Raw genomic sequence first — 23,081 nt, 5'->3', positions numbered from 1 at the left:
GTGATTGGCAGGCTCTGGGTTTTCAGGGGACGAGGACTGATTCAGGGACTTGCAGAGGTGGGTGGAGGGAAGGTTAGGATTGAGACTAAGATATAACTCTTGGGGTCATTTCATTAAGCATTTGGGTATATCAGTAAACACAGCAAAGACGCTTGCTCTCAAATAGCGGACATTCTAGCTAGGGACGTAGACAGCCAGTAGTGGTCATAATCATATTATCCGTGGCCTATTAGAAGGTGATGAGTGCACTGGGAAGCAGAGAAAGTAGAGCAGGGTAAAGGGGGGTAGGGCATGCTGGGGAGGGCGGTTTGGAAGATAACTAGGGCAGACAGGGAAGAAGGCCTCATTGACGAGTTGGCCAAGACTTGAAGGAAGTGAGAGTGACCCAACTGGATATGTGGGAGAACAGTCCAGACAGAGGGAACCGCTGGCGTAAAGGCCCTAAGGAGAGAGTGTTCCTGACTTGTAGTAAGGAGGAGGCCAGTGTGGCTGGCGGGAGCACAGGTAGGAGAGGAAGGCAGAGAGGTGGGGTGGCGGAGAACAGATCATGTCGAGCCTTGTGTGGCCTTTTCTGTGGGACGTAGGGAGCTATGCAGCGGTTTGGGCAGAGGGGTGACAGGATCTGACATTTCAGCGGGCATGGGTTGCTCTGCTGGGGGTATACTGCAGGGGCGCAAGAGGAGAAGCAGGGACAGCAGGTAGGAGGCCGGACTGTACTCCTGACAAGGGACAGTGACACCTCCAACCAGGAATATGCTTTTGCTGGAAGAGTGACAGAAGTTCCTGACGACACAATGTGGAACGAGAGAGGGGTCAGGGATCAACCCAACGTGCGTGGCCTCAGCAGCTGAAAGGGTAGAGTCCCCACTGCGCCAGGCTGCAAGTTAAGGAAACAGGAGGGGCCATTTCTTCCTCTAAACCCCACCTACCATCAAGGTCAAGTCTTTCTTTCTGGCTACCGAGCAGGGACAACAGGCAGGTCTCCTTTTTCTGCACTGCTACGCCACTGGTCAGGGAACGTGATTGCCAGGGGCTGTGGGGGAGGGCAGCCCCCTTCCCCCGCTCACCAAACCCACCTCTCTTTCCCCTGAAGCAAAGTCCTTCCGCACAGAGACATTGTGAAACCCAAAGGCATTTGACATCTCAGGAGAAATTCACCACCCCAGGACAGCCCCGGGCTGTCCCCCTGGCTATGGGAGGGAGCTAGGAGGGGGAGAAGATCCTGACCAGTCTGACCTCCCCACCCCAACAAGACAGTAGGGCAGGTGACAAATGAAGGAATATCCTTTTCACCTCCTGATCATGGGGGCTGGTAAGAAGTGAGGATGGGAGGAGCCAAGGGAGAAGAGGTGACCCAGGGAGCAGGGGACCAGCAGAAGAAAACCACCAGCATGGCACCAGTCTCCCCAGCTGGGACACCTGTTCTCATCCACCTACCAGAGCCTGCTTGCACGCAGCCGCTTCTGGAGCGCCTCCTATGGATCAGCTGTGAGTAGTCCCATTTTGCAGAAGAGGAAACTGAGACTCCAATTACGCATGTCACAAGGGGTGAAGCATCAGCTCACTCAAGGTCTCCCAGCTGGAGCCGAGATCCAAACCCAAAGCTTTCTAATTCCAAAGCCTCTGTTCTTTCCAGCAAGGCCACCCTGCAGGCCACGTGATCAGAAATGAGCAAGGCAGAGCTGGGACTAGGGTGCAGTGAGTGAGGCTCTAAGGGGGCCACACTGAAGGGGGCACTCACTCTCAGGGGCTGACCCCACACTTGCAGGAGCCTAAGAGGGAGCGTCTCCTTAAACTTTGCCACCCTAGGTGTTTGCCTGCCTCACCCAGGTCCAGGCCCTGGTGTACGGGACGATGCGCTCACTTTGTGGGTGGTGACGGTGATGAACTGAAAGGGACCACGGTTTGGTGTATAAATCCTGGGCATTTATATTCAAATGCGAGTCGGGTGTACCTGGAGAATTCCGTGCACAGCTTGTGTTGGGGGGCTCGGGGAGGGGGGGGCTTCAGAATGTGCTTGTTTCAGGATGTAATGTCAGAGGAATCAAGCTCGAACAGTAATGAGGTCTACTTGGCAGGAGTGACAGTGACTAGTTGATGTGAGCCTGCCGGCCTGACACCTGGCAGCATCCTCCTCACAGTGGGAGCTCCGAACAGGTGGTAAGGTAAGGTCCCAGCAGCCTGAGCTAGCTAATTAGGTTAGCTTTGTGTTGTTGCCATAACGCTCAGGCAGAGTGGGCCCTGAGCTCAGACGGGCTGGGTCTGACCTTCAGGCGGCCTGCTGGTCACCCCTGCCCCTGGAATTCTAGACTGAGGTCTCATAGGAAGCAACCGGCCATTCTCGTCTCCTAGGGCCCCACACAAGAGGAACTGAGCTCATCTTGCTGCAGGAGAAGGTGGGCATCCTTGCTGCTTAGAAATGGCAATCTGACGGCCATCATGGGATTTCAATCACAAAGGAGCCTTTCCTAATGAGGAGTTTCAGCCACGAATTCACCTTGGCTTCCAAACAATGGCTCCACCTTGGCTTCCAAACAATGGCTCCGTGATCAATGTCTGCACACCCCAGGGCAAGATAACAAATTGTGATTCATTATTTCTGGTGGCATTCCTCATTAAAAAAAAAAAAATTGATCATTGATCTTTAGTTGGCAACCGTTCTCAATGAAGCAGGATGATAAGTTAGCAGATCTAAAAGAAAAGCTTACCTGCCCAGGGCTCCTTAAAAGTCCCCATACCAGAAGCCTGTAAAATCTAGCACCAAGAATTAAATCCTAAATCAATAGAAAGAACTAGCTGTAACACTGTCCTAAAAAATCATGGACTAATAAAGCTAAAAGAGTCTTAGAGAACATTCCTTCTAACCCTTGAGTTTGTAGATGTGGAAAATGAGGCCCCAGTGCCTCCTGTGACTTGCCCACCTGGCAATGACAGCTGGTGGTGCAGAGATGGGGTAGGAATGCCAGGGTGCTGGCTCCCCGTGGGGGGACTTTCCTCCCCCCTGTGCAAACTATGCCTCCACAGCTCCTCATTTTCATCTCTTCTTAACAGCCCCTCCTGGGGAAAGAATGTCATGTAGTGGAAGGAGTCCAGGCTTTAAAGGGCAATAGGCCTAGGTTCAAATCCCACCACTGCCACTTAAAAGCTGTGTGACCTCGGGTAATTTGCTCTACCCTGATGTGTGTCACCTTCCGTATCTACAAAATGGGAACAAATGTGCTTACTTGGCAGACTGTTGTGCGGATGGATGAACTGATGCATGCATCCCCGTTACCACGGTGCTGGGCACACAGTGTTCAACAGAGCTCCCTTTCTCTCCCCATTTCCCCACCAGAGCCACTGCTCTCAAGATGTCAGAGTGGCGCAGTGCCCACCCAATACATCAGTCGTTCATCATCACAAACATGAGAAAAGCTAATGCTAGCGAAGAACGGACCATATGCCGGGTATTGTACGTTGCTGATCTCATTTAATCCCTATACAGATCCTATGTGGTATGTACTGTTATTCCCAGTTTACAGATGCAGAAACTGAGGCTCCGTGGGTCAAATAGTTTGCCCTGAGTTTTACAATGAGAAAGCAATAAAGGCAGGATTTGAACTCAGACTGCCCTAACTCTAGAGCCAGCAGGCCATCCTTCCCCTCCTTACCTACCACCTCCTCTCCTGCAGTCACCCCTCTAGCCTATCCTGCTGGGAGACTTGTCTGCTAGAGACCTACCTGGCCACGTCAATCATGGTCAAGGTTGCCCTGTCTCTATCTCGAGTTGTAAGTGACAATCCTGCCGGCGAGATCTGTTTGCGCAAATCCTTGGCCACTCTTGCCAAGCAAGCACTTGGCTGGGCTCCAAACCACAGAAGGCAAGGAGTCCAGGAACCTCAGGACACACGGGCCGTTGTTGTAAGGGTCATGTCAACATTTCCCCCATCTTCCCGCTGCCTTAGGAAAACAATCTAGTCTTAACCACTCATTCCGAGCCAGCAGGCTCCTTAGGGGTCACCTGATCCCAGCTCTCATTTTACAAAGGGGAAACTGAGGCTGGAGAGGAAAACTAAGATCAGCTGACCCAGCAAGTGTTCAGACAGAATAATGGTAGAGCTACAGCATCTTAGGCATCACCCAGCCCGACTGCCTTTACTTTAGAAATGGGGAGACTTCCACAATAGTGAGGATCAAGGAAAATTTGCTTTTCATTGTAGCAGAAAAACAGATAAAAGCTAAGAGCAAATCAGAAGCTCAGCCAGGTTTCATGGCCCAAGTAGAGATGTTCCTACACACCAAAGCCCAGGGGAAGCCCTGGACTAGAACCCAGCTCCTCACCCCCAGGCTGCTTCTCCCCCAACCTTATGTTATTTGAGGGGCACCCCTGGCCCCTTGTAATCCTGACGATCCTGCTGGAGCCCAAGTCCCTGTGGCTCCAGATTACAGGGCGGGCAGCAGAAAGAGTTGTTATCCAAAGGCACCTGTGAGCGTGACCATGTGCCCGGGGAGAGGACAGACAGCTCTGTGCTGATGGGTGCCAGGTTTGGGCACCTGGCGGGGAAATGGAGCCCACCTGGGAGGTGGGAGGTGGTACAGACCTGTATGTCCTTGAGACCCTTCCACAGTGAGCCCTGGCTGGAACACCTAGACCAAATCAACCCCACAACCTCTGGTCTGAGTCCACCACCATCACACTCATTCCTTGGGCCTGAAAGACATCTTGGGTTTCATCCTGAGCCACGCAAATGAGTCTTAGGATGATTAAATAATAGTGGTTATCATCAAGTGACAGGTTAACTGTTTAAGGGGTTTCTCTAAAGCAGCAGGAAGATGAGGGAAACAGTGTGACCCTTACAAGAACGTCCAGTGTGCCCTGAGCTTTCCCGGACTCCTTGTTTTCTGTGCCTTGGAATGGAGTCTGGGGTGGGAATTCCAACCTGTCCAAAGGGCAAGCCTAGCAACTGCTCAGCAAGAGTGGCCAAGTCTTTACTCAACCAAAGTCCCACTGGCAGGACCACCACCATGTAGGGCTTTGGGCACGTGAAGTGGAAAATTGTTGGGCTGGGCGGCTGCAAAAAGGGCGTGAAAAGTCCAGAACATGGTTGTGGGAGTGATGAGAAGGAATCCAACTCACAATTTTGGTCTTTTTTCCAGCTTCTCGGCAGAAGCAATTAATGACTGGCGGCCAGACCACGAAGCAAAAAGCCAGAAGGAGCATAGGGAGAGCGACCGAATCACAGGACATGGGTCCCCTCTGCTGAATGGTGTGGCAGCCCCCGACAGGGGAGGAAGGAAGCTACTCAGGACCCACACTGTCCCTCGGGAGTTCTGTGTGCATCTGTCTCATTTGGTCCCCAAAACAGCCCTGAGGGGCACCTGGGTGGCTTAGCCGTTAAGCGTCTGCCTTTGGCTCAGGTCATGATCCCAGGGTCCTGGGATCGAGCCCCGCATCGGGCTCCGTGCTTGGCAGGAAGCCTGCTTCTCCCTCTCCCACTCCCCTTGCTTGTGTTCCCTCTCTCGCTGCCTCTCTCTATCAAATAAATAAATAAAATCTTAAAAAAAAAAAAGTTGCATTAAAAAAAAAAAACAGCCCTGAAAGGAAGGTGTTATTATCCCGTTTTACAGACAGAAGTGAAGTCACTTGCCCAAGGCCCCAGAGCCACTCAGGGTCAGAGTCAGAATTACCCGCATGTATCCTGACTCTCTTTCCAGGGCTCTTTTGTGGCTCCAAGACACAACCATCCCTGGGGGTCCCAGAGATTTTGTTGTTGTTGTTGTTAAATACAAGTTCTTACTTTTCCTGAAGTCTTGATTCCTTTTGCCAGGGACGCATACACAATCACCCAAGCCAGGAAGAGGCAGAAGGCTAGTGGCCACCTGATCTCCCCAGGATATTCAATTCCAGCAGAAATCTTCAGCACAAAGTACCTAAGAGTTGGAAAGAGAAAGCAGGGAGGGGAATGAGGAGGGAGGGAAGTGACGGTCTGCAGGTTTCATCTCCCTGCAGAGCCAGGAGCCTTGAATAAACCCCAGCCCTCCTCACCCTCCCAGTTAGGGACCTTAGGAGATCAGGGTGAGGGATGCTCTGATCTGGGTTCAAGTCCACAGCTGTCTGCAAAAAGGCCAGCTGGATTTACCCGGTTCCTAATTATGTGCTGGGAAGCCTCTCGTGTCCCTGGGCAGCCTCTCAGCTCCACTGGCATCCGGACCTGCCCCAGGACAAGTGTGACATGTCCAACAGCGTTGGGGGTCCCAGCCCAGCCTGCCAACAGGCAGTCCCAAGGCTGACGTCTTTCTATAAGGACACACCACTAATAGGAACTCTGAACTGTCAAGGACGATTTTTGTGTCTTTTTCTGTAGTGTTCTACTCTTTCATGAGGCTGTATTCCAATTGTATTTGCATAATTCTCAATGTAAAAAACAGAGTCACTAGGCTCAATGACTAAAACTGCTGCTCTGTACTTTAGTTCCAGTTGCGTTGGGCACGTCCGCCGGCCGAGGTTGGCTGAAATGGAAAGGCAGGGCTGGCTGGCCCTTATTCAAGGAATGTAGTCAAAGACTGAGAACACGCAAACAGAAGGGGGCTGCTGGTCATCTGTGTTTCTGCTCCAGAAGCCCTGGCCTGCCTGGCAGCCCCCACACCCCCGGCGGTAGCTTATAGCCTGGCCGCAGGGCAGGCAGGCATGCAGGCAGCCGCACTCCTGGGGACAGGAGGTAGTCATAGGGACGCGGAGTGGTGCCTCAGACAATCCCTTCAGCTCTGCAATGACCAACTCCTGCATCCTGGATGCAAGCGCTGTGCTTGTAGCTGGGTGCTCTTCTGTGACCTCAACAAAGGGCCGGCCGGAATCCACACTCTACGGGACTGCAGAAACGTCAGCCCAGAATGTTCTGACCTGCAGAGGGACGTGAAGGTGGCACCACTCCTGGCCTCGCTGGCAACAGTGCCCTCCAGCCCGCTCGTGAGCATGCACTGGGGAGGCTGTGGGCAGTGCACAGCCATGTGTTTTAGAACAGACCCGCTCCTTTCTGTCTCCACCCCTGCAGCAACTGGGGCTCAAGAGTTGAGTAAAAGTGGGGCGCCTGGGTTAAGTCAGTTAAGCATCTGCCTTTGGCTCAGGTCATGAGCACCGAGTTGGGCTCCCTGCTCAGCAGGGAGTCTGCTTCTCCCTCTCCCCCTGCTCGTGATCTTGGAAGCTCTAGGGGCACCTGGTGGCTCAGTCTGTTCAGCATCTGCCTTCGGCTGGGGTCATGATCCCAGGGTCCTAGGATCGAGCCCCACATCGGGCTCCCTGCTCAGTGGGGAGCCTGCTTCTCCTCTTCCTCTGCTGCTCCCCCTGCTTGGGTTCTCTCCCTCAAATAAATAAATAAAATCTTTAAAAAATAAAATAAAAATAAAATAAAATAAAATAAAATTGGAAGCTCTGGCAGCACTGGCCCACCTTCCCACAAGACAACGACCATTTGGAGCTGAGTAGCAGCAGCCTCCCTCCCATGTGGCAGACAGGCTCTCCAGTTTGCCACACTCCCCACCATTCCCTATCGCCTTGTTCATACTTCAAAACCTCCCTGCCAAGCCCTGACACATCTGAGTTTATAAACCCTGACATAAAGCTTAATGGGAGAACGTTTCTTATTTACCCTTCATTGAACTCTGTCCACATTCATCTACCTTAAGAAATCATTCCATAAACTTTATTAAATCTTCCTATGATGGCTGAGGATTTCCTCATATTTCTGAACCTCAATCCTCAAAGACTGGAAAAAATGGATGTAGAAAGTACAAAAGTAAGGCAAACTGTTTTTTAAAAAAATAGTTCTTTAAACTAAATCATTGACGATGACTTGTTTTTTTTTTTTTTTTTTACTTTTTGCCTCTCTTCGCTTCTCAAGTTCAGAGGGAAGGGGAAAAAAAAAAAAACAACCAACACCTAGTTTACTGAAGGTCTGCTTTGACCACATTGGCTGAAGGTTTTGCAGTGTTCTGTCACTGATATCAGGAGTGACAGCAGCACCAAGAGCATGCAGTCACCTCCACTCTCCAGAGCCACGAGGACCAACAATCTGCTCTCAGAAGCCCAACCAGGGAAGGAACCTTCCGAATCACTCAAGTAGGTAGGGAAGGTGCAGAGGGAAGCAACCCATCCCTTGGGCCATCTGCACTTCTAGACGACAACTTGAAAATTCATTCATTCACTGCGTTTCCCTCAGAAAGTTAAAAAAAAAAATCTTACTTGAAATACTCTTCACTCCCACTGACAAATGTCTTATTGGCCTGGCTGGTGAAGTTAACCATTGTCAAGTTGGGATAGGCAGTCATGCAGAAAGTTGAGTTCTTGATCTGTATTTTGGGATGGTCGCTGATGACACAGGAATCTGTTCGAGAGAGGATGGAGCAGAAGCACGGTGAGAGCTGTGCAGAAAATACACACACGTCTCTCTCCAGCAACCGAAAACCGAGAGCCAAGAATAGTTGCCACATACTGAAGAGCGACTTTGGGAAAGTGGTAACTGAGCAAAGCTAGGTCAGATGAACCCCAAGGTTATGTTTTATTCATGCAGGAGACCCTGGTACCCACAGCAGTGTCTCGTGCTGATACCAGAGGCTGTCATTTTGGGAGCACTCCCCATGTGGCCAGAGCTGTGCCAAGCGTTCTGCATGTGTTATCTCATTAATGTTCACAACAGCCCGGTGGAAGGTGCTATTACCTCCACTTTTAAGATGGGGGGCGGTGCGCCTGCATGGCTCAGTTCAGTGTCTGACTCTTGATTTTGGCTCAGGTCACAATCTCCGGCTCACCGGATTGAGCCCCACGTCAGGCTCCATGCTCACCGTGGAGTCTCCTTGAGAGTCTCTCTCTCCCTCTCCCTCTACCCCTCCCCCTGCTCTCCCTCTCTCTCTCTCAAATAAAAATAAGTAAATGCAAAAAAAAAAAAGACTTTAAAAAAGCAAGGGAAAAGTTCAATGAGGTTGAGTAACTCTACTCAAATCACACAGACAATAAGAAAGAGAATTGGAATTCAAACCCAGATCCTTATGACTCTGAAGAAAGCAAATGGCTTGCAGAAGTGAATCAGCAATTGAAATTTGAAAATCGAAATCTGCAATCTGAAATTTAATTAGACATACGCAAAGCTTCTGAAGGACTACTACCACAGACAGCTTACTAAGGAGTTCACCTTGAAACCGACAGACGGTACCTGCCGTAAGATACACACGGCATCTGCTTGCCACAGACTCACGTGGGGCAGCGGGGGCGGCGACCACGCCTTGTGTTTGTGAGCCTCCAGGAAGACCTAACATGGTGCTTCTCAACCGGGCATGAATCTGTGCCCCAGAGGACACTTGGCAATGTCTGGAGACGTTTTGAGTTGTCATAGCTGGGGTACAGGGCGCTACTGGCATCTAGTGCGTAGAGGCCACGGATGCCGCTAAACATCTTCCAATGCACAGGACAGCCCCCCACCACAGAGAATTATCCCATGAAAATGGCCAGAGTGTCGAGGCTGAGAAGGCCTGACCTAGGCTGGGATGGGGAAAGGGGACTAACCGTGTGGCTCTTAGTATGTCAGGCACTGTGCTGGACACTTCAACAATGCTTACCCGTGAAATCCTCATCAAATCTGGGAGGTGTATATTACTATACTCATTTTATTTTTTTTTTGAGAGAGAGAGAGAGAGAGCACAGGGAGGGGCAGAGGAGAGAGAGAGAGGATCTTAAGCAGGCTCTACACCCAGTGCAGAACCCAGCACGGGGCTCGATCTCACAAGTGTGAGATCATGACCTGAGCCCAGAACGAGAGTCAGACACTCAACCGACCGAGCCACCCCGGCGCCCCTATTATGCTCATTTTAAATAGGGAGAAGCTGAAGTCTTTCTGACCGTATTACAATGCCTCTCTGACAGCTTTATAAATACTGAGCACTTGACGGATAGTTTAAGTAGAGTCCACCAAGATACTATTTTATCCTAAAAGATACTATTTTACAAAGGAGTGAACAGCAGCAGTAACAATGGCTAACACTTACATGAAGCATACCAGATACTGTTGTAAGTGCTTTATATGCACCAACTAATTTAGGCCTCACATCACCCCTACCAGGTAGGTATTGCCACTGTCTATACTGCAGATAAAGTAACTGAGGCATGGAGAAGAGCAGATGCTTGTTAAGGTCACACAGCAAAACCTGGAGGCAAACAAGCACTCTCTCTCTGGAAGCCATGCTCTCAGCCACTCTACTATGAAGCCGAGAGCAGGGACCATAGACTCGAACACCTTCAGAAGGCAGGCTGGTGACACAAATGATGAAGGCATAAAATGGAGGGTAATAAGGGGAGGCGGGGACTCTGGCAAACTGGAGAATGTTCCAGCCAACCAGCGTCATGCCTTTTCCAGGTGTTCTGGAAAAAGACGCAGAAAATTTGGATATTTACATGAAACCTCTCCATTTTTAAATGTTGGAAGACCAAATTATTTTTAAATATCATGGACCAAACAACAACAACAACAACAACAACAACAACAACAACAACAACAAAAGAGCACATGGCCACCCGGGTCTGGTGCATTAACTCTCAATGCATGCCCTCCGCAGAAAAGGAAAGTGAGTAAGGCGGTGGGTTCCGAGGCTCCCCTGCCCTGAGAGTTTAGATGAGTTCCTTTATCTGTCCAAGCCTCCACTGTCTGATAATAGTTGTGTCTAGCTCACAAGATAGTTGCAAAAGTCAAAATAAGTGACATCGTGGATGAAAAAAAAAAAAATCTCACAATGCCCAGAGCACCGCTGGACTCTATCAATTTTAGCCGTAACTCAGTCATCGTTGTTATACCTTTCTATGGGGTCGGCATCTCTAGTACTTAGCATCCTCTCCCACAATGCTACTTGCCAGCCATAAATCACCTACTGCCTCCCCCCATCCTCCCAGAATACCTCATTATATCGGATAAAATGTTAAAAATAACAATTATAAGAAACTCTTCCCTCTGATGAGTTCTTTGGATCAGGGTTTTCAACGGTGTTACTACTGACTTTTGGGGCCAGATAATTCTCTGCGTTGGGAGCTGTCCTGGGCTTTGCAGGGCATTTGGCAGCATCCCTGACCTCTGCCCACTAGATGGCAGAGGCATCCACCCACCACCGCCACCACCCCACCATCCCCATTGTGACAACCCCAAGTATCTATAAACATTATCAAATGTCTCCTGAAAAATCTCCCAGGGTTGAGAGCCACTGCTTTTTAATGTCCTCAAATTACCCTCTTAGTCTGTATTACCTTCTTTAGTATAATCAACTGACAGAGTTCCAGAGGGATTCCGACCTAGTAACTATCAAATATTTACAGAGGAAGCGCTTGTTTCCCCCAGCAGCGATCTGAATAAAGACAATAGAAGACCGCCTCCATCCCTTTCTTTGTAAGTAAGCACAGTAGTTTTTTCCTGAACTCCTGCCAAAAAGTACGTCCATCCCTTAAGACTGAACACATCGCTAACATTCAGGCAAATGCCACATCGACCGCTTCCAGAACTGGCACTGTGAATCACGCGAGGCAGCTTCCCTAGAGAGCGGCTCTGGATGTCTCTGGATCCCTGCTCGCAGCGGCAGTGCAAGGTCACACCATTCCTGCGTCACTGCGGCGGGCTCCCCGCAGCCTCAAGCCTCCTGCAGTATCCCTTCCCACCACTGGGTGGCAGGAGCGTGCTTCCCAGCGCCCTGCGCCTTCAGGTGGGCCGGCGGAGGGAAGAACGGTGGGCCGCGTCGGCCACACTCAGCGGCCCAGCAACGCCGAACAAAGAACAGCGATCAGGGTCGCGCTAAATTGAAAGCTGTTGGAATGGGATTCTCTTTACTCGGGCAATTATTAATAAATGAAAGCACACGAAAGATTAGGGAGAAAAGGGATCATTTAATTAAACTTATAATGAAAATGAAGCCATTCCAGAAATAGAAATGGTATTTATGGTGTTCCCATTTGAAATGACCCAGCCAGCTCCTACATTTCACAGAACAGTCGCTGATCTCCCTTGTCAGGGCATGGGTTAGCTGTTCTCCATTACAGAGACCTGAAGGGTTGAGTCCTCCTAAGGAAGACAGTCTCTCTTATAACCTACAACTTAGAAATAAGCTGCAAGCCTAGCCTCTACTCAAGGACAGAGCCAGGGCTGGGTGGTTTAGAGGGTCCTGGCATCTTGTGGGGGAGGTGAGCCTCCGGAGCAATAGGACCCCAGTGATGCTGAGCCAGCCATGGGACAGACACCTCTTGCCGGGACTGAAGGACGTAAATGAGAGCCATCCAATCCTTTCCTCCTGCGACCAGTGGCACGCTATCTCATGGTCGGGCAGTTACGGGGAGAGGCTGAGCCTGGAGATTATTAGGGGAACACTGCACTAGGGGAAGGGATTTTTTTCCATTTCCTAAGCAAGCCTCTCTCAGAATGGCCATTTGGGAAAGAGTCTGGAATATTCACCATCTGAACTCCTGACTTGTCCATCAGAGCAGTGGGGGCATAAACCTGCCGCTGTCTCTGCAAATCAGACCATCATCGCCTTTTTGAAGTCAGCCCAGGACCCCGAAGGACCAATACTTCTACAAGGGCTAGCCTGGTCCCAGTAACGGAACACACCCATGTGCAGATAGCACCGAGAAGAACAGAGGGAGGGGCTGCACAAAGAAAGATGGGGACTGATCCCTTGCTTTAAAAAAACAAAAAAGGAAAAAATGTAAAGTACTTGCTAAGCATGAGCTAAAAATCTGTCCAACCTGTCTGTATGCTCCCAGGGAATACCCAGAGTGAAAAATGTCTATTGCTATCTCTGCTCAGACCTTGCATCGTTTTTATGGGTTGTACCAGTCGACTAGGACTCGGCTGTGTAATGCCATTACTCTGCCTTTAATGTTTCCTGAGCTATCGTGAGCCAGACTGGAAATTCCACAAAAGCAGGGGCAGCCCCTCCCACATACCTGGCCCAGTCAACACGCTCAGCTTGCTTCAAAAAGAACACACACACACACACACACACACACACGTGTATATACATGTACATACTCTGACTATAAAGTAAATATGTATCTATCATAGAAAAGGTAGAAAAGAAAATATGGTCCTAGGGGGCGCCTGGGTGGTGCAGTTGTTAAGCGCCTGCCTTCGGCTCAGGGCATGATCCCAGCGTTATGGGATCGAGCCCCACATCAGGCTCCTCTGCTGGGAGCCTGCTTCTTCCTCTCCCACTCCCCCTGCTTGTGTTCTCTCTCTTGCTGGCTGTCTCTCTGTCAAATAAATAAAATCTTAAAAAAAAAAAATACGGTCCTAAATTGGTAATACATCTTGTGTATTTGGATGAAGAGTTCCCCATGTTTTATGAAATATTCATGTTCAATGACTATAGAATAGTTCATCCTATGGATGTACTATAAATTATTTGAACCATGGGGTTATTCAATAATTACTTGACTTTGGGTTGCTCCTAGTGTTTTCCAAGACTGTACATGAGGCTGCCGTGAGCAATCATGTATAATCCTTATCTGTAGCTCTGATTTTCCCTCTTAAGATAGATCCCCAGAAATAGAACTACTAAGTCAACTACTGTTCACCCAGGCTTTCTTTTTACCCCACAGAATCTCCGCTACAAACAGGGAGCACATGGACTGATGTCACTCTGCCAGGACTGGTGAAGCAGAACCCGCTGGAGCATGGACTCTTCAGGAACCCTGGATAAGCAGAGAATCAGGAGTCCTGACACCTAAATGTCAGGGCTGGTTCTATCTTTCACCTTACAGCCTATCACTTCCACTCTCTGAGCCAAGTTCACTTTCTCACCTGCAAAATAGTAATCATGTCTCTGGCCCCTTGGAACTCATAGGGCTCTTATTAGGAAGAGCAGAGACATCATTTATGAAGCTGCTTTGTAGACGGGGGAGCATTTAGCTGGTGCTTTCGGACTGTGGCCTTGGGAGGCAGACAAACTTGGGTTCAAACCCCAGGTCTACCACAGAGCTACCTCTATGACCTTGAGCTCCAGTTTTTTCATCTGCAAAATGGAAAAAATAATAAAGCCATGTGTTGGCTTGTGCTTGTTGTACGTTGGTAATATGCATAAAAGGGTTACCTATGGTGCCTGGTGTGTAGGAAGTGATGCTAGCCATTATCATTAGGTGTTAAGGTGCTATATTGTCAGCTGAAGAGAATGTTGTTTCTGAACTACTCTCCCTCCTAGAGGACAGCTGCAGGACACTGATCACCATGTCCCACGTGGCTTCTGATGGAAGTCTCGAGGGGCACTTCCCACAGAGCCTGAATCATGCCAGCAGCCCATCTTCAGCAGGTGCTCCTTTGAAAAGTGACTTCCCTCCCAGGCACAATCTGGGAAGGACAAGCAAGGCTCCGGGATGACCTTGAGGTATTTGTGCACTCTAGATCCTACATGCTGGAAAATGTTCTAGCAAACCATTTCCGCAGCTAATTCTTGGTTGTGATCCTGTGAACGGCTACCGAGTGTCATTCTCTCAGAGAGCAGCTTTGCCGAGGTGACCACTGGGCTGGCAGAAACTGCAGGGCAAGAAGGTGGGGCACTCCATTCCAAAAATGGTTAAGGGCACCCTAATGAAGGGGTGTGGGCAAACGCCAACCTAGTGGTTCTTTGGTTCCTGGAGAACTTTAAAACTACAGAGTCCTAGATGCCATCCCCAGTTGTCTGATTTAACTGGTCAGAAGTGGACCCTAAGTGATGTTTTGATTTGTCAGTTCCCTGGGTGATTCTGGTGCGTGGAAGCTTGGGCTGAGAACTGCTGCCCTAACCCAAGAACCCATCTGCATGGAGACCGTACAGATGCCCAGAGAGTCTAAGGGACACTCACTCTTGGTCATACCATCCGTGAGCCACACACCTGGGAACCTCCACAACCCCCCCCCCCGAGCACTTCCAGGTACACAGGGTTTGGATTTAATGGGCACATGTCTTTAGTTTTAGCTCTTCTTCAGACTTATTCAAAACCTCTTTAGGTGGAGGTTGGTCACGGAGGTGGGTCATGGCACGCGGGTACGTAAACGTGTGTGTAACATGCTGCAGTGTACGTTTCTGCCTTCAGGTCTGCGTCTCTCAGGGGCTGTGGGAGGGAAGAGTTCACCTTTCTCTCTTAGCACACTCGAAGGACTGGATAATGTCCCAGGTCTGCAATGTGCTGGCTCTGAGGGCAAAGGAGCCAGTGTGGAGGCCAACACTGAGAGCCCATCGTGTAGAGATTGCGGGAGTCTGACCTCAGCACAGACTGAGCTTAAGGGGAATAACAGATATGCTGGGAAAACAAGAAACTACTTGCTTATTGACGCCCATCGAAAGGACCAGAGACCACAGGTGACTGAGGCACCTGAATTTCTGGAGGGTTCCCATATCCTTTGTTTCTTGTAGGCTTACAGCATCCCATGAGGTGGGGACAATAAAGAATATGATGACTTCTACTTGACAAATGACAAAAGTGCAGATCCAGAGAGAGAAGTTACCTGACCCAGACCCATGTACTATCAGGGGCAGAGATGTCATTTAGACCAGAGGGTCTTGCCCCCAAGTCTGCTCTGCTCCCCTTCACTTTCACCTGCTGGCCTTTGACCCAGCAAGCAGACAGCTCCCCCTAAGCCTTCAAGCCCCAGGGGATTTCAGGTCTGAAAGGGACCTTCAGGAACTCTCCCTGACTTCCCCGCAGACAGACATCCCCATTTCTAGGCACTGCATTATGTACATTTCTATCAGAGGTCTTCAGGCCAAGCAGCTGTTCTCATAGATACGTCATGCACTGAGCAGTATTTTGTTCAGTGTGGACCCAGGATCACATGCATTACTCTCCTAGACTCTAAGACCCCATTGCTTCAACTTGTACCTTGCAAAAAAAAAATTGAATCACCTGGAGACCTTGCTAATATGCAAATTTCCCAACCCCACCCAAATCTAATGTATCGGACCATCCAGTGGGCTTGTAAATCTGCATTTTAGCAAACACTCCAGTTACTCATGAACAAACAAGATTTTGATTATTCCTCCTCTGAATCACGAGCTCTTTAAAATGTTAGAATTAGGGGCACCTTTGTGGCTCAGGTCATGATCCCAGGGTCCTGGGATCGAATCCTGCATCAGGCTCCCTGCTCAGCGGGGAGTCTGCTTCTCCCTCTGCCTCTACCCCTCCCCCCTGTTTGTGCTCTCTTTCTCTCTCACACACTCTCTCTCTCAAATAAATAAAAAAATATTTTTAAAAAATAAAATAAATGTTAGAATTAAGTATATGTGGCTGTTTGTTTTAATGTCTGTGCCCACCACTTAATGTAGGTATATCCAAACTTACCTAATAAAAGTTTGGTTTTATCTTTGCATTCTGGTGTGTTCCAAGGGTTGTTGCAGGAGCCCCAGGGCAGCACAGACACAAATGAGGCAAACAGGTAGAAAAGTGTGTAGCAAATAATCACATTGTAGTATATGGCTATTAGGACGGAGATAATCAGCATCGCGATGCCACAGCCTGCGGAAGCAAAATTTCCGGGGATTTATTCCATCCCAGATCCTAGGGAATTCTTACAGTTGGGCACGGGGTGGGGAGCTGGTCTTGGCTCTCTTTTACAGATGGATACACAAATGGACTCTGTCTATCAGGGACGTTGAGGCATTCTGCTGGGAACAGAACAATGCCAGAGGCAACCTTGGGCCATTCTTCAGTGGGTCCCAGAGGTGGAACTCATCAATAAAGGAAAACGTGAATTCTACTGTTCACAAAAGCAGATCCCCCTCCTGGAGGCTGTGTGGTGCCAGAGAGAGCAGGATAGGGCTGAGAAAGCTGGAAGGCAGGGTGGACTCACCTTGTAGGGCCGGGATGGCTTTCCATACAGACACTGGTCCCTGGCTGGCAAACTGGCCCAGTGACACTTCTAGGAAGAAGATGGGTAACCCGGCCAGAGCCAGCATCATCAGGTAGGGGATGAGGAAGGCACCTTGGGAAGAGACAGGGGGAAGTGAGAGCCCTGGGAGACCAAAGCTGGCTTGGACTACATTCGCCCTCTGGGGTGGGAGCTGGCTCCCCCTCGTTTTCCAGGAAACCTTTGACATTCCAGCTCAACCACAGGCACCCCGGGACATTTAACAGCCCCCCTCTACAAAGTGTGAGAGTACCCCACAAACACACGCCTCTTCCCAATTTCCCACTGAATGGGTCACTAGGGGTTGTGTGCTGGTTAGGTTTTATTCTTTTCTCTTCTTTTCTTTTTCTTATCATAGCATTTCAATGTCCCCAAATTAAGCTCTTCTACCAGGCAACAAATCCACACCTTTGACTCCCTGCTCCGGTCAGATTTGGTAGAATCTTCAGGGCAGCTCTACCGTCCAAGGACTTAACATCTGCTAAGATAGATTCCAGGAGCCCTTCTGTGTGATAACCCAAGTTTCCTGCACACCTCCTGGCAAGGGTGCTGGGTCTGCTCTGCCAGACAAGTGGCTAGAACATCCCTCTCCCCACCACCACAGCCACCACACACTTCTCAACTTCCTTCCCCACATAGAGGTCCCTTCCGTCCTTCAAGGTCAACTCAAATGCTTCCTCCTCCAAGAAGCCTCCCTTCTCTGTCCTCCCACAGTACCTTCCCCGGGCATGGGCACTAAGCATTTGACAATATTTACTTGGTATATTATCTAGACTGGGAGCTCCCTGAGGTTGTCAACCCTTTATCTCTTTATTCCCTGGAAGCCCCCCCCCTCAACCAGGACGGTAGTAGCGGGGAGACCTCCACAAACTGCTGGAGGTTCTCTGGGGTTCTTCCCCTTCAACGATTCTTTCAGATTGTGCAGGAAGGCAGTGGGAAGCAGCCATGATCCTTGAAAAGATTGGACCATGAAGACTGTTGCATGGGTCAAAGCCAATTTGGGCATCAGGGATAACAGAGCCCAGAACTCTGTGCTCCATGGAAGGAAAGCTGATTTTTCTCTGGTCCGCTCTTTCCAACTTCCTGTCTGGCAGAGGGACCTTTCCCGCCAGGGCGTCTCCAGGCAGGGAAGGCCCCAGCAGCGGCCTCGAACTGATGGGGAGTAAAACCAGGGATCCTGCTCTAGCATCTCCTGACGGGGTTTTGAGAAAGATGTGGGTTACGCAATCCTTCTCTTCTGCTCCTGAGAAGGAGAAAGCGAGCTCTCCACCCAGTGCCGAGGGCTGCGGGGCAGAGTCGCAGTGCGGGAAAAGTCTGCCTCCCCCTCCCCATGCAAGGCTCCACAAGGAGCTCCTGGAACTGCCTGGCCAGACACAGAACCACACTTTGCAGATGCCTGGGCTGGGGAAGGGGGGAGCAAAACGGGAGCAGTTTCACCAGCTGAACTCCCTCCCTAGTCCCATCTTGTGTACCCAGCCGCTCCCTGTCACTGGAAGCCTTATTACAGCATCTCCGGCCCACTTCCTGCACCCTGGGCTGGAACTTTTGCAGAAAACCAAGTGGAAACTCGGCTGGGGTGCCTACATTTGTGCGGCCAGCACACGTTCTTCTGTTTCCAGGGCATCTCTGGTTGCAAAGTATCTGCAGTTCTCATAAGTACCTGTCAGTGTGTCCTCATTTGGAATTGGAGGGGAGAAGGCATATTTTTCTGTCCCGTGGAGCAGCCCCTGTCTACTGTCTGGAGCCCACCCAAGAGAAAACAAAATAACAAAACCCCTAACCTGATGGAGTGAGGGTCTCTTTGGTCCTAGGAGGGAGTCCTGGTTCCGAGAGGGGAACTTGTCATTTTGGGCGATGTGGGGGTGGGCAAGCCGCTGGTCAAGACGCTTCAAGGTGGAGAGGGCAAGCAAAGAGGCCCCTGAATGTGCCAGGTCCCTCCTCCATGGTGGGTACACAAGCGGTACAGGGGATTCTAGAGGCCTGGCCGCTGGTGTGTCCCTAACTGCCATCCTCACCATTTCAGAAATGGTTTTCCTTCAAAAGCAGCTTCTTCCGCCCAGTGAAGACCAATGAAACGAAAACCGGTTTTTGCCAAACGATTTGGCTAAAGTCAAAATCTGCCCTGCTTGTGCCCAAGAGGACGTACATGCGTGGGTACTTCTGAGAGGTTTTCAAGAGTACGACCCCCAGCATCTCTCCATTCACACCGTGTGGTTCGCCTGCAGCCTGCATTCCGCATGACTCAAATGCCCGTTCCCAAAGTCTCCCGTGTAGGCTCAGATTTCCAGGTTATCATCTTAAACCGTCCTTAATTTGGTGTCCAGGACCACACAGTTACTGCTGTGTGGGTGCACAGAGTGTGCTGCTACCAGAATATTAACCAGCTAAATTCGAGTTTGAACTCCCCTGTGTCAATGCCCGCTTGGCTCAGGACCTGGTCCCCCGAGCTCTTTCAGTGGGGGGGATCACGGAGGCCCACCTCTGCCCTGAGCTCCATCCCTGATAAAAGCCTCTTGGATCTAGCACCAATCAGTTACCATGGCTCCTGCCCTCTGGCTCAGCACTGAGGCCCACTGGGGATGGGGCTGGAGCGTGAGGAGGCTGCTTGGAGTCTCCCCTCCGAGCCCAGTGCCGGGGCTCTGTGCGCCTCCCCAACCCGCAGGTGCCCACCCCGCCCCCGCCGCAGGCGGAAAGACCGGAAAAGCCATACCTCCCCCGTTCTGGAAGGCCAGGTAGGGAAACCTCCAGACATTGCCCAGCCCCACTGCGTACCCCACCATGGACAGGATGAAGTCCAGTTTGCTGGACCAGTTCCCTCGGGCCTTATTCTCATCCCCTTGCTCGTCCTCCTGGGGGCGGAAAAGCACATTGTTGGATAACAGCCCTGGGGTCGATCTGCAAGCAGGCCCCATTCCGCCCCTCCCCCCTGCTGAGGGTCTTTCCCAGCAAGCAGGCCCCCATTTTCCAACCGAGGATGCATTGGCAAGCAGGACCCCAATCTGGAAGAGAAGATGCATCTACAAGCAGGGCCCTCTCCCTTCAACCCTGCACTGAGAGTCTTTCAGCAAGCAGGCTCCTAATTCTGGTCTGAAGGTTCCTCTTCAACAGACTCCCCCTAAAGCCCCCCTTCCCAAATCCTGCAGTCAGGGCACACCAGCAAGCAGCTTTCCCCAAACCTTGAACCTGTTGGTTAATTGCAAGCAGGCCCCTCCATCCCCAACCCCTGACCAAGAGTTCAGTTGGCAAGCAGCCCCCCCCCCCAGTATCATGCCTAGAATCCCCAGCAAGCAGATCCCTAACCAACCCTTCCCTCCCCAAAACCCTCAGCACAACCGCTCCTCAGCCCTTTCTCCCTCTGGAGTCTGCTAGGCCAGAAATAGAGCTGCAATGCCCGAAGCCAGCCAGAGCCCCTGAATCACGTTCTCTGCCAAAGCCAACAGGCAGAACCGGCCTGGTCAGCTAATTTAAGGGGGGCATCTCTCAACACCAGGGAAAAGGAAACAGGCAGGAGGGAGACGTGAGTGTGAAAGAAGAGGAAGAACGGAGAAGGTAGATATGGTAAAAGACAGGACAGCGAAAGCCTTGAGTTCTGGTCTAAACTTTACCAGTGGATAATCCCAGGCAAGCTACTTGCTCTCTCTGAGCCTCTGTGCCCCCATCTCTAAAACGAGGGGTTCAGAATAACTATCCCCTGAGGCACCTTCCAGCTCCAGTAATCTATGGACCTTTGAGGCTCACATCTCCATCTTTACCCTAAGATGCTCTCTTAGGGGCAGTACCTCATTCTGGAATGCCTCACTACTAAGCAGGAAAGGATGGGGGTAAAGCCACTTCAAATAAATTCAAAATGTTCAGGACACCTGGACACCACACAAAGGTTCCAGGGACCCAAGTCATTGCCCGGCTTCCGCCTCCTCAGTCATACTTCATTTCTATTCTAGCAACCTGGTATGTCTCACACTGTTGCACAGGCTGTGGGTGGTGAAGGAGCTATCAGCAGAGGAGGAAGTCTCTGGAAGAGAGAAGGGCCAAGGTAGATGTCAGAAAGACAAGCACGGAAAAATGGGCAGAACTGAAGATAGGCAAATGCCGGGCCTCATCTCCTCTGAACATCTGCAACATCCCCCCCTACACTCCTCTCCCAAGCACACCACCTCCAGCCCCACCCACCCTCCCTTTCTTCCCGAGCTAAAGGGGTGGGAGTTCCAGCTGCCTTTGCCGCAGTGCGGAGGTTAAGCAAGGCATTTGAAACAATTTTCTGCCTCCACCTGGGGTCACGCTGTTGGGCACATGCTGTCAGAGGCAGTTAATATATACAGACAAATGCTCCAGAAGTGGACTCTAAAAACAGGGGCAAGTGTATGTTCATTTCTAGTTATTATTCGAACAGCTGGGCTCCTGCAATGAGGGCCTGTGGATGAGTGTGTGTGTGTGTGTGTGTGTGTGTACAAACACTAGAATGACCGTGAACACAAGGGTTGCATAAACCTGAAATCTCAGGCAGGCAGGTGTTTTGATTCCAGCACCCACCACTGGATGCATGTCTAGCCCCCAAGCCCAGGGAAGGGGAGGAGACTGCAGAAAGGCAGGGGGTGGAAGGGGAAGAGCTAAAGCAGGTGAGACAGGACAGAGAAAGGAAGAGATCAGAGGAAGGAGGAGGACTGGAGGGAAATGGCAGAAGACAAGAGCCCACTTGAGAGAGGGTAATAGTAATCAGTTATTATTAGTTGCCTAACCCAGGATTGGGATTTGCTCTGTGGGTTTTTCATGCCTCTGGTTGAGCATAAAGGATCAGATCCAGAGGCAGGTCCAGGTTTGTGGGGCATGGAGCTTATTCAATTGAGATAGGTCCCCCTTAAAAAAAAACAAAAACAAAAATACACAAAGTTATGATAACAAAATTAGGTACCGGGTTTTGGAAGAGTCCTGAAGCTTAAGCTTTGGAAGTAGCTTCATGTAAACCCATCTCTCTTCAAAGAGTTCTCCTGTGATAGCTGGTAACTCTAAGTGAAAAGGCTGTAGTACTTTAACTGTTAATCCCCGTAGTGCGGTGGGGGGGGGGAGGGGTGTTCTTCTGTATTTATTTTTTAATTTTTATTTTTTAAAGTAGGCTCCCGCCAGCGTGGAGCCCAACTCTTGGGGCCCGAACTCAGGACCCTGAGATGAGGACCCGAGCTGAAATCCAGTGGGAGGCTCAACTTGACTGAGCCGCCCAGGTGCCCCTTTTTAAATTTGTTTAATTAAGAGAAAACATTTTAAAGAGAAGACTCAGTCATAGACAAAAGGGGGAGTCCTGTTTTCATAAACCTATCTGCCGCAACTGCTCAATGAGGCTGCACCCGAATGTCCGAGACCACCGAGGATGGGGAGGGACAGGGGGTGGCAGATCCTGAGTTCTCGATATCTCTGGCAGGGTCACTACAGCCCTTGCGCCCTGAACTGGGGACCCCAGCGCAGTGCGAGCTTCCGAAGCCCCAAAGCTGCCTCCCGCATCCATTACCTGGCACTGCCAACCGGTCTCCCCATCAGCACACGTGCACCCGCCACAGCCCGGGTCGCCTCGCACGCCTAGGGAGCAGGAGGCGGCGCGGGCTGAGCGCGACCTGCTTACCTGGGCGGCAGCGGTGGCCACGCTGCCCGGGAGCACGGACGTGATTCCATCCGTGCCCAGCACCACGGTGCTCTGGCTCATATTCACCCAGCCCACAGCCGGGGTATTGTTCCGCTCCAGGGTGCCCTTGCCCACACTCACGTTAGCATCCCCCTCGGGGCCGCGCAGGGCTGGAATCTTACAATGAAGAGCGTTGCCGGGCCCGGCGGCCCCAGAAGGAGCGGCGGCCTGCGCGCTGTGCGCCTCGCTCAAGTCCCTCGGAGCTGCCGAGGCCGCCGGCGCCCGCGGGCTGCTGAGTTTGCAAGCCCCCACTCCCGGCCGCTCGGCCTCGCAGGCTCGCGCGTCAGGGGACTGGAAAGTTTGGGCGCCGGTGGAAGCGGACCTGGGCACACGCGGCGTCGGCGCAGCGGCGGCCGCGGGAAGCTCCTGCTCCGGGCTGGTCTTGGGCGCGCACGGGCCATCGTGGTGGCCCAGCGCCATCGCAGCCCCCAGGCTGTTGGCTGGTTGTTTATTTATTTCTTTGGGAGCACCGCAATCCTGCAAATACAATGTGAAGTTCGTGCAAAAAAAAAAAAAAAAAAAAAAAAAAA

General features: G+C 51.0%; 1 protein-coding gene across 1 annotated transcript in view; it reads right to left on the bottom strand.

The window, feature by feature from the left end:
- Nucleotides 1-23,081, bottom strand: part of SLC6A5 (solute carrier family 6 member 5) — a 51,246-nt gene that overhangs the window by 27,090 nt on the left and 1,075 nt on the right. Inside the window, exons 2-7 of the mRNA XM_040639799.1 lie at nt 22,492-23,028; nt 19,591-19,729; nt 16,824-16,955; nt 16,316-16,489; nt 8,219-8,360; nt 5,778-5,910 (exon numbers count right to left, since the gene is read on the bottom strand). Coding sequence (XP_040495733.1) covers nt 5,778-5,910; nt 8,219-8,360; nt 16,316-16,489; nt 16,824-16,955; nt 19,591-19,729; nt 22,492-23,028 — 1,257 coding nt within the window. The remainder of the gene's footprint in view (nt 1-5,777; nt 5,911-8,218; nt 8,361-16,315; nt 16,490-16,823; nt 16,956-19,590; nt 19,730-22,491; nt 23,029-23,081) is intronic.

The sequence above is a fragment of the Ursus maritimus genome, unplaced genomic scaffold (genome assembly GCF_017311325.1).
Source record: "Ursus maritimus isolate PB19 unplaced genomic scaffold, ASM1731132v1 scaffold_23, whole genome shotgun sequence".
NCBI classification, from domain to species: domain Eukaryota; kingdom Metazoa; phylum Chordata; class Mammalia; order Carnivora; family Ursidae; genus Ursus; species Ursus maritimus.
The sequence above is the reverse complement of the archived record's forward strand: the minus strand, read 5'-3'. Positions and strand labels throughout refer to the sequence as shown.